The 14,947-nt window shown below is 36.8% G+C and overlaps 1 protein-coding gene across 3 annotated transcripts in view; it reads left to right on the top strand.

Annotated features, from left to right (window-relative positions):
* Positions 1-14,947, top strand: part of LOC109054918 (KAT8 regulatory NSL complex subunit 1-like) — a 67,282-nt gene that overhangs the window by 40,973 nt on the left and 11,362 nt on the right. For all 3 annotated transcript variants that reach the window (XR_006154236.1, XM_042720584.1, XM_042720583.1), the window contains exons 3-6: positions 10,111-10,252; positions 11,668-11,763; positions 12,197-12,309; positions 12,428-12,623. Coding sequence is in view for 2 of the 3 variants with exons in the window: in XM_042720584.1 (XP_042576518.1) it covers positions 10,111-10,252; positions 11,668-11,763; positions 12,197-12,309; positions 12,428-12,623 (547 nt within the window). In the remaining variant the exon portion in view is untranslated. The remainder of the gene's footprint in view (positions 1-10,110; positions 10,253-11,667; positions 11,764-12,196; positions 12,310-12,427; positions 12,624-14,947) is intronic.

The raw sequence follows: 14,947 nt of genomic DNA, 5'->3' as shown, positions 1-14,947 counted from the left end.
TCAGTACTGTGGAAATCTGCTGACTTGTAGTAATGCACTGGGAGCTGGAAAAATGGGGGCATAGGCTTCCTGTGTGAGAGACCAGGCCCACCATCCACACATGCCACTAATACTCGTGTGTAAAAGCCAACTGCTCTGAGTGAGTTTATGGGCCGTGGATTATTTAGATGATATCTGTTTAATTATGAAATATGGTGAAGAATGTTAACAAGGTGCTGAGAGTACTACAGACTGCTGTTATTGGTAGCGGAAAGCATAGTCAGATTTGACTAAATAATGAAATACAGAAATAGACATGATTAAGAATGATGTAGGAAATGCTACTTTGTGCATTTTAGTCATTGGACGTAATGCTGTTGAATGAGGTTTTCAGCCCCATACAACTCCCAAACAATACAATAAAGCTATTTTAAGCATGCTTAAACACTGTATTCATGCTGTAAACTTGGCATGCCTTTTCTTTCTTTTTACATTCTCTGTTCTTTTCTCCTTTTATTTTGCTCCATGTCTGCCTCCTACCAGTCATGTGACCTTGAAGGGGGCGGGACTCTCTGTCTCTCTTTCTCTCTCATCACATCAAACTCTTTGTTCTCCAGACAACGCTCTTATCATGTCTGCAGTAGAGCGGCTCTGTCCCTGGCCTTGAAGTCAGCACTCATTCTGCCCTTCACACACATTCACACTTTCTCACAGTGATTACAAATGCAGGGTGCACTAAACATGAGTTGCTTTTTGACTTTCTGCCCAACAGTTTACCCCCTCCCCCATGCCATCAGCCTCTTTCTGAGCCACCTTAACTCTATTATGAATGATTGTGCTCAAGGTCGTTGCTATTTGCATGCATGCAGGTGTGTGTATTCAGTCTTCTCGTCTCAGCTGTCTGCATGTTACCCACGTAATGATCACCACAGGCTTGATTTCCTGTGTTTTCATTTTGCTCCTCCACCTCGTTCTGTCATTTCCTGAAAAAGCAGGGTGTGCGTGCTTGTGTGTATGTGTCAGAGGCGAAGGAGTTCATCATAAAGGCAATGATGTGGATGAGAGTCCAGCCTGAAAATGTACTTGGTTTGACACCAAAATTGCAGTAGTGATAAAAGTATCCTTTTTTTATTTAGATTTAATATGTAATAAAGTAGAGTAATTAAAATAATACTCAGTAATAACAAAAGCTTATTTTTTTTATTATTTTTTATTTTTATTATTCTAGATCATGGCACTAGTAATATAGTAATAATAGTAATAGTAGTATATTAATGCATAGTAATAATGTTATAATAAATATGTGTGTATACAGTTGTTATTTTTGATTAGTAATAATGATAATGGCTTTTTGCTTTTGATATTTGCAGTGTTGATCACAAACATTTCACATATCTGTTGTCTTGATACTGCTTCAGTTGACAAAATCCCCAGGCACTGTGTGTGTTCCAAAGAAATATTCTGTAGTGTTTTCTGACCTTGAGATGGGACGCGCATGTCCTTCCACCCATTCCCACTTGAGTTGGGCTGTGATTTTGTCTTCGCTGTAGTGCTAATGTTAGACTTTTTTGTGGTTTGTTCTGTGCAGAGGTCGCAGTCTGTAGGAAACATCAGGGAAAGGTTAAGCAGCTTTACGTATTCATGTCTCCCCTTCTTTTCTGTTTATCATCCGCTCCGTCTCGCTTCACTTGGGGAGATTTTTGAGTGGTTGCTCTCTGCTTGCATGTTATGATTTTAAGTGCTACACCGCATTACAATGTGATGTTCCCGGTGAGGTAAAGAGGTGGTTAGTCATCGTATTTTTTTTTTTTTTTTTTTTTTTTTAAACCAAGAATCTGTATTGCTTGAACACTGTTTGTGTACTTTTTCATTGACACAGCCAATGTTTGCTTTAAAGGAAAAGCATGTAGCCTAATTTTTTATTTCTTTTGCAAAAAGTTAGTCTTCAAACGTATAATCATGCCCCTAACTCAAAACATTTGTGTCAGGATAAAATATTTTGATAGCTCCACAGTAGGGGAATGTAATCTACATATGACTTATTTATAGTTGTCTCTGTATATTAACCTTGAATGCGAAACGTAATATTATGTAGGGATGCACAGTTTCCACAACAAAACATTTGTGTAAGGATTTTATATTACAGCTATTGGCCGATACCGATATTGGTCAGCTGCATAGAGCAGGGCTTAAAAACGAGAGAGAGGAAAAAAAGATTGGTTCACTCTGAGCAGAATCAGTATTTGAACCTTTCTGTTCCTGTGTTCCTCTGTGAAACCGGTGTGAGTAGAAAACATACCTGTTAATAGCGTTATTTTTTTCAACTTTTTCTTTGCCAATAATAATGATAAAGTACAGCGTTTAATTTCCTTAAAAATAAAAAAAAGTAATGAAGAGAGTCTTGAATGATCTCTTAGTCATAGCCAATACAGCATCATCTTTCCTAGATTTACCAAAGACCAAATGTATTAATTAAAAGAAAAAAAAACTGTCAATGCATAAAAAACATTAAATAATTTTTTTCAAGATATTTAAAAATGTTTCAGCATGGATAAAAAAAAAATTCGTGTGGGGAAAAACAGCCTAAATTATTAGGCTGTACGTTGCATTTTATTGTTACATTCAGAAATAATGTAGGCTAAAATAATGGTAAATAAAAGTTAAATTACAAACACAATTAGGCTATTTTAGTTCCCTTCTTTCCACAATAAGTTGTATTTAGACTAAATATGAGTGTCAAGCCAAAACATCATCCTTCACATATAAAGTATGTCAGCAGTGAGGCACTGGTCAAGCTGAATCTTTAAATTGAGCAGTGTAACTTTTTTTTGTTTCTTTAATGTATTAAATTTTTTCTGTGAACTTTGGAGTGCGTTACAATTAATCAAAACTCAGCATGATTTTTTCTTTCGTTTTGTTAATCTCTTAATGATTTCCTGAGTGAAATATATTTTGTGTATAGACCTATATTTCCTTTTTATCTAGCCTATATAGGTTTATTGGATGCGTCATGTCTGCATATGGCCGTACTATGCCGTCTGACAAACTATATTTTGTACAGATTTTATTTTGTTTTGGCAAGTATTTAAGTATTTTGCCCAGAGACAAATGTTAGATTATGCAACAGACATGCAACTCGTCTCCACGCAGTTATTTAATAAACCATTGGGATCAGCCCTTTTCATGTTATTTCCGATATGCAGATGACTTTAAAATAAACAATAAACAAAATCAACAAATATCGTGACCGATACATTGGTGTATCCCTAATATTATGTGTTGATTATTATTATAAATATATTCACATTATAATAATTATATTTACAAAATTATGTACTTCATGAAATCTGAAATTCAGTGACTATCCTGTTCAGTCTTATGAATATGAATTGTTTTCAGGTCGTAGATCTGGATTTGGCAGAGTTTTAAAACCAAAAATTTCTTGTTTTCTTTTTTGTATTTTGTATGAGGAATAATAAAATTTTTAGATTTTTATAGTTTGATATTCAGACTTTCGGAATGACGTTGTAAGCCTTGTCCGCTTTGAGTGGCCAAGGCCTGTCCAAGAGGCCATATGACTGACAAGTATAGCAACTAATAGCATTTCATTTTGTGCCGCGTCATGTTTAGTGGCATGGAAGTGTCGTCACAATAACGGACCAGTGTGTAAAACTCTTGGATGTATTTTTAAAGAGCCTGTACAGCAGACTTTAAATATTTCACATAGTTTTGAAAATCCAGCGTTTAGTTGATCCAGATAAGCGCTCATCACCACAGTTGTAAACATGAAGGCTTTCTTCATTCGTGATGTGTTTTGGCATCACTGCATCTCTGTTTCCATGCAGAAACAGTAAAGAATGTGACGCACACATCTCAAGGACATCCTGATGATGACTTCGAAACTCCTGGAGTGTTTCAAATTTTGAGTGCGATACTGATCAGACATTCAACCAGTGGTCTGTCTATCATTTTAGTGATAGGAAATTATTACATTCATTAATCAGTGCTGTTGTACGCCTCTAATTGGATTTGTTCAGACATTTTTGGCCCACATGTGCTGCTGCTTCTATGTTGGTTTAAAATGCTGGCACAATCTTGTTCTGTGTAAAGTATTTGAAGTGTTTATTGTTCTCGCTTTTTGTCCACTCATGTGAACGTGTGCCTTTTCTTATGATGACCCACTTGGCATCAAGCTGAAGGTTTCTGGATTATTTGGCCTATAAATGTTTGGCTGTATGTGGCATTTCAGTGTGTGTGTGTGTGTGTGACTTTTATGTGTAATTGTTAAAGTTAGATCAACACTAAATCTCGGACCTGGAAAATAGCATGGGTTTTTATAATGCTAATTGGCTGGGTTTTTATCACTGGCAGTGTATGAGATGGTTGCAAATGTGGTAGGCCTGTGGATTTATTGATTTGAATTGTGGCCTCTTTTTTTAATGTTTAAATTCGCTTGACAAATAGTTTTTTGTTGACGAAAGTGAACAGGAAGTTTGGATGAGACAAATTGAAGGGCGTTTGAGTAAAGTTAAATGTAATACTACTAAATTGTGTTGCATTGTATTTTTCTACAAAGGCATGATGTGTTATAGCAGGCATATGACTCACATTTGAAGGCTCGTAGGTCATCGAAATGTATCGTAGATCATATTAGCTTATGCAAATTTCCCTTATTCATGCCTAGCCAAGGAGTGTATGATGTGTTGTGTTGACATGACCTGCCTTTGATCTTATGCACAGTCTCTTGTTTTCATTTTGTGGCCACTTCCTGCTTGTTTCCTGTTTCCTCTGAGGACAACGGGTTGGGAAACATCTTATCTGTGCTCATTTGGTGTCTCTGCACCACAGTTGCTCGCTGGGATCAAATTTATTATTTGTATGCATGCAAGATAATTCTCTCACATGCAGACTGTTTGAAAAGCTGTTCACTCGGACAAAAAAATCATGTCACATTCCTCCTTACAAGCAAACATGCATCATATTCACTTATGTTCATGTGCTGCCTCTTGTGGCAGCTGTGTGTGTTACATTATTGTGTCAGTCCCTCCCCCACCCTGAACCCATGTGGAAACATTTTGAATGCCTAGATATACAAAACACTCATCTGTGAATGTGGCAAGAGTGGAAACATGGCATGCCAGCAGCAAGATGAGGAAAAGGACTGGTCACAATGTTTGTAAAGCTTGTTCCAGGGAATCAGAGCATGTTTACAGAAACCTCATTCCTGTCTTTGTCAGCCTCTTCAAAATAGATTCTTGTTATTGGTGAAATGTATATGCATGTTGTCTTCAAAATCGGTTGTCCAGATATGAACATGTTATACTTTTTATGCCTGTACAAGGTGTTGTTCTGATGATGTTCATATAGTATTATTATTATTATTATTATACTACTACTATTATATTATATCAATAATATATATATTTTTACTAATTTAATTGTTATATTAGTAATGTTTTTAATTGTATATTATGTTGGGAACCAAATAGTTCTAGTTCCCAGTGACTGGAATGTTGGGAACCATAGAGCTTTGGTTCCCATTGACCTCCAAAAACCAATTTGATACGGGACACCCATAGAGTTAATGGCGCTGTATGTCGGTGTGTGCCCACAAGGCTGTTGGTCGTCGACAGTGATGGCACTTTTATTTTATTTCAATTTTATTTATTAGGATGGGTGTATCCATTTAATGTCAGTGAAATTATTTATTAATTTTTTTTAGGAATGAAAACTGAAAGGTTCATGGAAGTGAAGCAGAGCATGATTTTCTCTGTGTGTGTGCAGGCTGTAGCAGAGATAAATGCCAGAATCTCCTCACGATCACAGATTGTGAGCTTATCTGTGCTCATTTGGTGTCTCTGCACCACAGTTGCTCCGCTGGGATCAAAAATTTATTTTTTGTATGCATGCAAGATAATTCTCTCCACACACATGCAGACTGTTGTGAAAAGCTGTTCACCTCGGATACAAAAAAAAACATGTCACATTCCTCCTTACAGCAAACATGCATCATATTCACTTATGTTCATGTGCTGCTCTTGTGGCAGCTGTGTGTGTTACATTATTGTGTCAGTCCCTCCCCCACCCTGAACCCATGTGGAAACATTTTGAATGCCTAGATATACAAAACACTCATCTGAACTGGCAAGAGTGGAAACATGGCATTCCAGCAAAGAGGAAAAGGACTGGTCACAATGTTTGTAAAGCTTGTTCCAGGGAATCAGAGCATGTTTACAGAAACCTCATTCCTGTCTTTGTCAGCCTCTTCAAAATAGATTCTTGTTATTGGTGAAATGTATATGCATGTTGTCTTCAAAATCGGTTGTCCAGATATGAACAGTTATACTTTTTATGCCTGTACATGGTGTTCTGATGATGTTCATATTATTATTATTATTATTATTATTACTACTACTATTATTATATCAATAATAATATATTTATTAATTTTAATTGTTTATTAGTAATGTTTAATTTTTAATAACCAAATAGTTCTAGTTCCCGTTGACTTGCATTGTATTTTTTGTCCATATAATGGAAGCCAATGGGAAGCAAAACCAATTTGATACGGGACACCCGTAGAGTAATGGCGCTGTATGTCGGTGTGCTGCCCACAAGGCTGTTGGCGTCGACAGTGATGGCACTTTTATTTTATTTTATTTTATTTATTAGGATGGGTTATCCATTTAATGTCAGTGAAATTTATTTATTTTATTTTTTTTAGGAATGAAACTGAAAGGTTCATTGAAGTGAAGCAGAGCATGATTTTCTCTGTGTGTGTGCAGGCTGTAGCACAGATAAATGCCAGATCTCCTCACGATCACAGATTGTGAGCTCATATCTGGGCCAGTTATCTTTCCAGATTCTCAGTAGGAAATACAATTAGGCATGTTCCTGAAGTATCGGTACATCTGATAAGTTTATTCCAAATAATATAATGCAAACCAGTGTCTATCTGGTGTTGATAGTAGGGGTGTGATATCTAGATATTTTATGGAATTTTGTTGATAACGATAATTGGATGATATTTTGCTGAGCATTGGTTTAGGACTGCTGTGGAAAGCTGACTCCTAAAGCTTTTAATATTCTTCATATTCTGAGCAGTGGTTAGTTTGCAGGAGTAATAGAAATGAACTTTTCCAGTAAGTTTACATTTATTTTTACCTTTTAATTATCAGATAAATGATAATTAAAATTTATCTTAAAGTTTGGGGAAATTCTAAATGTATTTTAATAGACTTAATTACGCAGTGAAAGTGTGAACTCTTAATGTGCTTGAGTATAATCTACATCACGTTTATGTGTGCACTCTGTGTGTTTTTGATTGGTTGTTGACAAATAACTCGATGTAAAATAGCATATTGTTTAAACAAGAATTACGCTATTATCATAGACGATATATTGCACACCCCTAGTAGCTAGTTCTGACTCAAGTCACAAACCCTTTTCATACATGTTATTGGTAGATAACTAGTGCTTTGCTGCATTGTGGTTCTTTGACTGCATAAAAACTCAATGTCATTTGATTAGTTGTCAATAACATGATTGCTCAATGACATGCAGCGGACAAAAATGAATCCTTTTGTCCTGCCCAGTGTGGCTCTAATATTCGTGCACAGTGAAGTGGCTGGATTGTCGTGTGTGAGCTTGGCAAGCGGTGATGCCTGCTGCTTTTCTCCCATTGAAAACCAACTGGGAACTTGTGATTAGTGTAAAATGACCTTAAAGAGTTGGTTTCATTCAGTGTACATCTGGGACTGAAGCCCACAGGATAAAAAACAAAAATCTTAAATGTTGAGAATGAGAGTCTATTGATTGGTATTCTCTCTGGTGAAAAGAAAAGGAGCGTGAGGCTTCAGACAAGCTTTTGTTGTTGTCAAGCTCCTCTGAAGCAGATCTGAGAGTAATTCCAGCCTATAAAAAGCATTCTTATTGGACTGTTAGAAGAAAACACAAAAAGTAGTGATAAGTGTGTGTGTTTCTGTCTTCAGTACACTTTCAGTTCTTTTCTCGTCATTCTCCTCTGTGGTTACAATGATGCTTTTCCTTTTTCCCTTCACTTTTATCTCTTAAGTCTCTGCCTCTCTCACTCTCTCTCTGATTCAGGGGAAATCTTGAGTCATGTTGTTGTACTTCAGATGAAAAAGGAGATGTTTATTTCTCCTCGTGTTTTGCAATCTTTTTATTTTCAGTAATGTGCACTGGTTTTACTTGGTTTGTTGCCTCACTGCAAGAGCTGAGATAGCAGAGGTTATGCAAGAATGTACTGTGGCTAATGTAAAGAGGTCAGAGGTCAAGTCAGTGCATTTTTGACCGTGATTGACCTAGGACTGGGCGATAAATCGATTTTATTGGTTAACTCGAATGTGTAGTTTACATCGAATAGTTTGAATGAAAATCGGTTTTCTTTTTAACATCCGCCGACGCTCCACTCAGGGCTCCCGTAATTCCGAGTGGGCTAAGCCCTCCCCCCGCACGTTTGGCATACGTTTGGCACAAACAACATGGCAGCGAACAGGGAAGAGCTCGTTCCTTTTAAGAAAGGCATGCTGCCGAGTGAGAGAGATGTTGCGCCCTACGAAATAAACAAGACCGCGAAACCACAAACACACCCACCAAAAAACAACCTACAGCAGTGTTACTCGTTGCGCGGCTCGCCAAGCTTTACTTTGTGGCCCGCATGGCTGTAAATAATACAATGATATAATCATGCAGTCAATACAGATATTTCATAAAAACATTAAAAACAAGCCAGGCTATAACATAACCCATTAAAAAACACCATGTCTACCCCGGACACGAGTGGCGCGATCCAACAAAAGACAATAGAACCCAGTGAGGTTGTCTACACTGGATGTTGCGCGATGCGACACGATCCCCATCAGTAAACTAATGCCTCGTTCTATTTATGACGAAATATACTGACACTACGTTCAGGTGATTTGCAACTGTAGTGTGGTGTCATCAAGTTTAGACAGACTTCTAGCGCAGCGGGGTGTGGCACGACAACTCTCGCTTTCCGTGTAGACACGGTTAGACAGTGTCTGCTCTTACAAATAATTAATATAAAAAAAAAAAATACTAAACCAGTGGCATTACAAGATGAAAATGTATTTACACTTGCTCTGTCTTACATCCATGACACTGACTCCCTGCGGAAATGGCAGTTTTATTCTTAATAGCTCTTAACACCGAGTGTGCACTTGGATGGTTAGATGCATGATGGGTTAGTATAAAATTAAATAAGGTCTTCACAGCATTAAGGTAATCCTGCCTTTTTTTTACTCATCTTATCTCAGTTACAAATTTTACTGATAAATGATAAAGAATGTTAGCTCCTTTTGTATTGCATTACATATCAGGGATGACAGATTGATAAAAATACGTACTATGTATGACCAGATGTAAGTTTTGATACTTTGCTGTAAAAGTGGCTCTCTGATTGACTTTGCCCTGTCAGAGCAGCTCCCATGAAAAAAAAAGAGTGAATATCACTGACAGTCTTACAAACATTTGGATTTTTTTTTTTATTTAGGCCATATCGCCCAGCCCTAGCTTGATCCTATGTTGTTACAACTTTTTCATTTTTTGTGACGTTTAAAGGGAGCAAGTTGAGTGTTTTTATGGGAAAAGTCTCACTGAATGGCCTGTCAAGTGGCTTGTTAAATTCTCACACACACAAACATCTAGAGGAAGTTTTGGATGGAACTGATGTTCTTGGTTAACTTCCTGTCAGATTTTGTTTCCACACTTCCATTTCACTATGTGCTGTAGGGAGGCGATAACCAGCAGACAAAGGTTACTCTGTTTTTCACTCCACATCATTATATATTACTCAAAAAAAAAAAAAAAACTGTATTAAGGGTAGAAACAGGACTGGAAATTGTGAAGAACTGCGTCTGAAAATGACTCGAACCAAATTATAACTAACTCATTGTCCACATAGGTCCATGACATTAGAGAAATTTCTTACTTGTCTTTTAGAAGGAAAGTCATTGGGGATGCATTCGTGCATTTAGCTAAAACTTCAGTGTTAATGCTAATTATGAAGACGGATATTTCCTAAAACATGACTGAACATGAATAAAGTCTTGCTGTGAATTGTAACCAGTATATTTCTGTGTTTTCCAGATGTAGGAGAGCAGAAGGCCGTTATGCCGTTGACCGAGCTGCCATCATCAGTCACTGGAACTGGCTGCAGGCCCAAGTCTCGGATCTGGAGTACCGAATACGCCAACAGACCGAGATTTACAGACAAATCCGCTCCAGCAAGGTGTGCACGTTTACTTTGTTCACTTTGTGCTGTTTACTTGTGTAGTTTAAGATTTAACCCAGCAGAGGTGGCGTCTGCCTCAAGTAACTTGGCAACGTGGGTGCTCGCTCATGTTCCTGTGGTGAGGCAAACTCTGGTGGAATCATTGTTTCATGATTCTTTTGCTCACTGTTTTTGTTTTAAACTGACATTTTTACAGCTTGTTTTCCTTGTGATTTAAACACAAACAGATTGTTTGGAGAATATCATTAATTGGGACTATTTTTCTGAAATGTGAAATGATGGCTGTGTTTTAAGATCATTCTTACTCTACTTGAAATGTTGAAATTGTGGATATGTATTGGTTGATCTCATGAACCAATTTTCAGGATATTCTATATATTAACTGTTTAAGTTGTAATATTTCACAATATCACAGTTTTTACTGTATTTTTTAATCAAATAATTGCAACATTGCTGAGCAAAAGAGATTTCTTTCTAAAAAAAATTGCATACAGGCACAAACTTATAAAAAAATATGAACAATATATATTTATCAGGTTTTTTTATATATGATTTGCATGAGACAAGTGTTGATAAATGTAATATTGACTGTAAAACTTTTTTAAACAAAAACCTTGCTTCTGTTATTTTCTAGAGAGCAAATATATATATATATTTAAATTTTTTTTAGACTGTAAAACTATAATATATCTATTTTCTAGAGAGCAAATATATATATATATATTTTTATTATTTAAAGAAGTATCTTTTGCTCATCAAGTCTGCACTTATTTGATCAAACATAGAGAAAAACGTAATATTGTGAAATATTACAATTTAAAACAACAGTTTATTCTATTTTATTATACTTTAAAATAGAATATATTCATGTGATGCAAAGCTAAATTTTCAGCATCATTACTCTAGTTTTCAGTGTCACATGATTCACATGATCCTTCAGAAATCAGTCTGATTTATTATCAATGTTGGAAGCAGTTGTGCTGCTTAATATTTTTTTGGAACCTGTGATACTTTTTTCAGGATTCTTTGAATAAATAAATAAAAAAAAAACAGCATTTTCAAAATATAAATCTTTTCTAACGATATACATTTTTATCAATTTAACACACCCTTGCCAAGTAAAAGTATTAATTTATTTAAATCCTTAAAAAAATTACTGATTGCATTCTTTTGAACAGGTGTTGTGTATGCTTGTATATAAAATGCAGATTCTTCTCTCAAAAGTTGTTTATTTAAATGAAGAGCATAACACACTTACTAGGACTGCAGGACTGCAGTGAGGAACTTGTTTTTTTTTGTTTGTTTGTTTTTTTTCTAGAAAATATAAAAGGGAAAGGCTGAGACGATTTTGCCGGACTGAACACTGTCTCCAAGTTCTGGTCTATAATTTGTGTGTTTGTGTGCCTTGATAGGGCTCTGTTGTACTTGGGGAGAGCTCAGTGTGTGAGTCAGTACCAGAAGACAACAGTGACTCAAGGACAGAGACCATTACCTGCCCTGTCCCACGGGTAAGACCAGGAGCACAGACCCATGACCACACTGAAAAACACTAAACAAACTACTGAACTCAGTCTGAACTATCATGTAAGACCAATGCGTGTGTTATTTTCTCTTACACCATATTAAAAGTAATGAGTTATCTATAATAAAAGACCCATTAGTGTGTTTAATTCCCACACAAACAAATAAAGCGCTCATGATACGGGCCCACGCATAGCCTTAGAGAATGCTGGGATTGTTGAGAGAGAGAATTGAGAAGAGGGGCTACAAACACTCGGTCCTTTTGTCTGTCATATGCAAAGCACTGCTGACCTTTTCATTCATTCAGAGTAGTGAAGAAATGCAGCAAGAACCATTCAACTCATCCAGACCAACTCAGGGGCAACATTGGTGGGATGTCCTTTCCAATATCACATTTTTTTTTTGTGTGTGTGTTTTTAGGAGCATGATACTGTTGCAGTGGAAACATCTGTATCATCCAGTGCTATCGTCACAGAAACAGGCTTGAGGAAAAGCTGTGGACCTGCGAGACAGGTCAATGGTGTTATCAACAGGTATGAAAGATCATTTATCATTTAAATGTGCATTCATTTATTTTTTCCCCTCATTGAAAAGGAGAAATGTCACTTTTATTGTCATGTTCATTCAAGATGATTTCTTCTCCTCATTCAGCTTACGGCCCAGTTCCCCTGTCACCTTGGACCCAGACGAGCAGAGCCGCTCCGAGTCCCAGCAGAAGCTAGAGATGGGCCCTCAGGCTTCCCCTGCACACGACAACACTTGTGTGGCGGCCCGCACACGTCCACTGCTCTCATGCAGGAAACGCAGAGTCCTCCGGCCCGGTTCGCTCACCAGTCTCAATCGTAAGGTAAGGAGAATCGTGTTCCTTCTCAAGATCAAGAGGTTGGTGGTTTTGAGCAGAGAGGGCTGTTTACACTTAAACACTTAACACAACACATTTACACTAAAACTGTTCACTAATGACACATTTTGATTGATGTATTTTTTTTTGTTTGTTTTTAAAACCCCTCCTTTTAGCCTCTGAATAAAAAGAAACAAATTTTTGACGTGACATGACATTTCGGTGAAGATCACTAGGTATGAAAGTAGTGAGCGAGAGGTGTGCGAGGCGGCAACAACAAGCTCTTTCAGTGTCACCTGTGAAAGTGTTTTACTCGAGATGTAGTGAGCTCCTTAAGGTCCCAGTGGGCTTCTTACAAAGGTTACAGATTAAATAGAAGCAGTGTTACAGAGATCACAGTACTGCTCCAAAACTGTCACTGCTGTCATTAAATGTGTTTCAAGTTGCTGTGAATGACAAATGCTTGACTAAAGCAAGTTTTTATCCTCCAAATATGATCATTACCTTAAAAGTGAAAGCATCTGTTGCATATCTTACATCTTTGGATGCAAATATTTTCAAAAATGTTTTTTCATATCTTTAGTGCAGTGTGTGTGTGTGTGTGTGTGTGTAAAAGTATTATTGTTATTTATATTGTTATCGTACTAAAGATATGATAAATTATTCTTGAAAATATGTACATGCAAATTGAGAGATATTCAATAAATACATATTTTAAAGCTCTTTTATTATTCAGTTTTAGCTTTCTTAAAAACTGTCAGTATAGTGATTAATTTTGCGATTTGTGTCAGTCTTTAGAAAGCAGAAAACCATATTTAAGCCTCAGCAATATCCTTTTAATGGTTTCACGTGTGGAGTTTGATGGATTTGTCATATAATATTACATATAATAATATACATATACCCTGTTTGATGTTTAATTTATAGATCAGGATTTTGGTCGAGTGGTGTTTCTATGTGTAATAGAAACCAAGCGGCTGTAAAAATGTAGTTTGGCTGGTTAGGACAGAAACTTGGATTTACATGAAAGACAACTTTTATCATTCATCAGCCCATGCCTGGTTAGGACATGGTATAACAGTCCATGTCTAACAGCCAGCTGTCCTCTGAATGATGCATCAGTGTCTGCCATATTCATAAGATGGCTACAAAGTCTCAGCTCTTCTTTTACAGATCTGTTTGCTCTCTGAACAGCCTTTAAAACTCGATTCCTCCCATAACACAGACCCACTGCGAGCGAGAATGCGCAGGCATGTGCTAAAACAATAAGCGCAACCCCAGTCAAGCTCAGCTCCATTACAAATAACAGCCCTTGGATGTCATTCAGAGACAACGCTCTTGAAATGTTATGAGAAATGCCGCCAGTGTCATCAATGTACTAACAGCCAAATTCACTCACACTGCCAGTTATAAACTACCTGCTAACCGATGTACTATCCAATCCTAAATTTGTGGCTGGCACTCCAGATGAAAGCTGCCCCAGTTAGAGGCAGAAGCTCAATGGCTTTTAAAATTTCCACCATTATGTTTGAACAAGGACAGATAGAAGCATACTGCTAGCTTATTAGCGGAATCTCTCTGTTTTCTGCTTAATTAAAAGTGACTGCTTGTTTTTTTTGTATTGTTTGTATCAATATTATTTTTGTGAACACACACAAATATATATATATGTATATATGTGTGTGTGTGTGTGTGTGTGTGTGTGTATGTATGTATGTATGTATATATGTATGTGTGTGTGTAATTTCTATTTTAAATGTTATATAAGCAGTTTGCTTTTTATAGCTGTATTGTATATTGTCACAACCTTTATTACATAAAAAAAAAGAATTTTGGCTACTTTACAGATTACGATTGAATATTGTTTAAATGTGCAGCTATGCAGAACTGTTAACAATATAGCTTTTATCTGTAAGTTAAATAGTTGTGCTCAACTTGCACATAAAAGCATTGTTAATTCTTAAGTTGACACATTTCGAAATGTGCAAAATGGATCTGGAAACACTTTTTTGTTGGTTGAAATGCAACCAATTTTTCAATACACTGCAACTAATAAAGCAGTTGAGTTTTGTAACTCCAGGTGTTTTCGGTGTGATTGCAGAGATGATAGTCCCTGTACAAACTGTTCTGCTCTAATGTGAAGCACTCTTGTTTGAATAGGCTCGGGAAAACTGGGCACAGTTGCCAATAGCAACCCGTTCTCTTTCTCTTCAGTGCTGTGCTCTGGGTTAATGACACGAGCACATGAGTGCTAGGGAACCGGCCACATGCAAAACTGGGTCAGCAGCTCAGGATCAGTGTGTGGTCATCTGCTGCAGAGATTTGTGTGA

This window comes from Cyprinus carpio, chromosome B3 (genome assembly GCF_018340385.1).
Source record: "Cyprinus carpio isolate SPL01 chromosome B3, ASM1834038v1, whole genome shotgun sequence".
NCBI lineage: Eukaryota > Metazoa > Chordata > Actinopteri > Cypriniformes > Cyprinidae > Cyprinus > Cyprinus carpio.
This window is presented reverse-complemented; position numbering and strand designations above follow the sequence as displayed.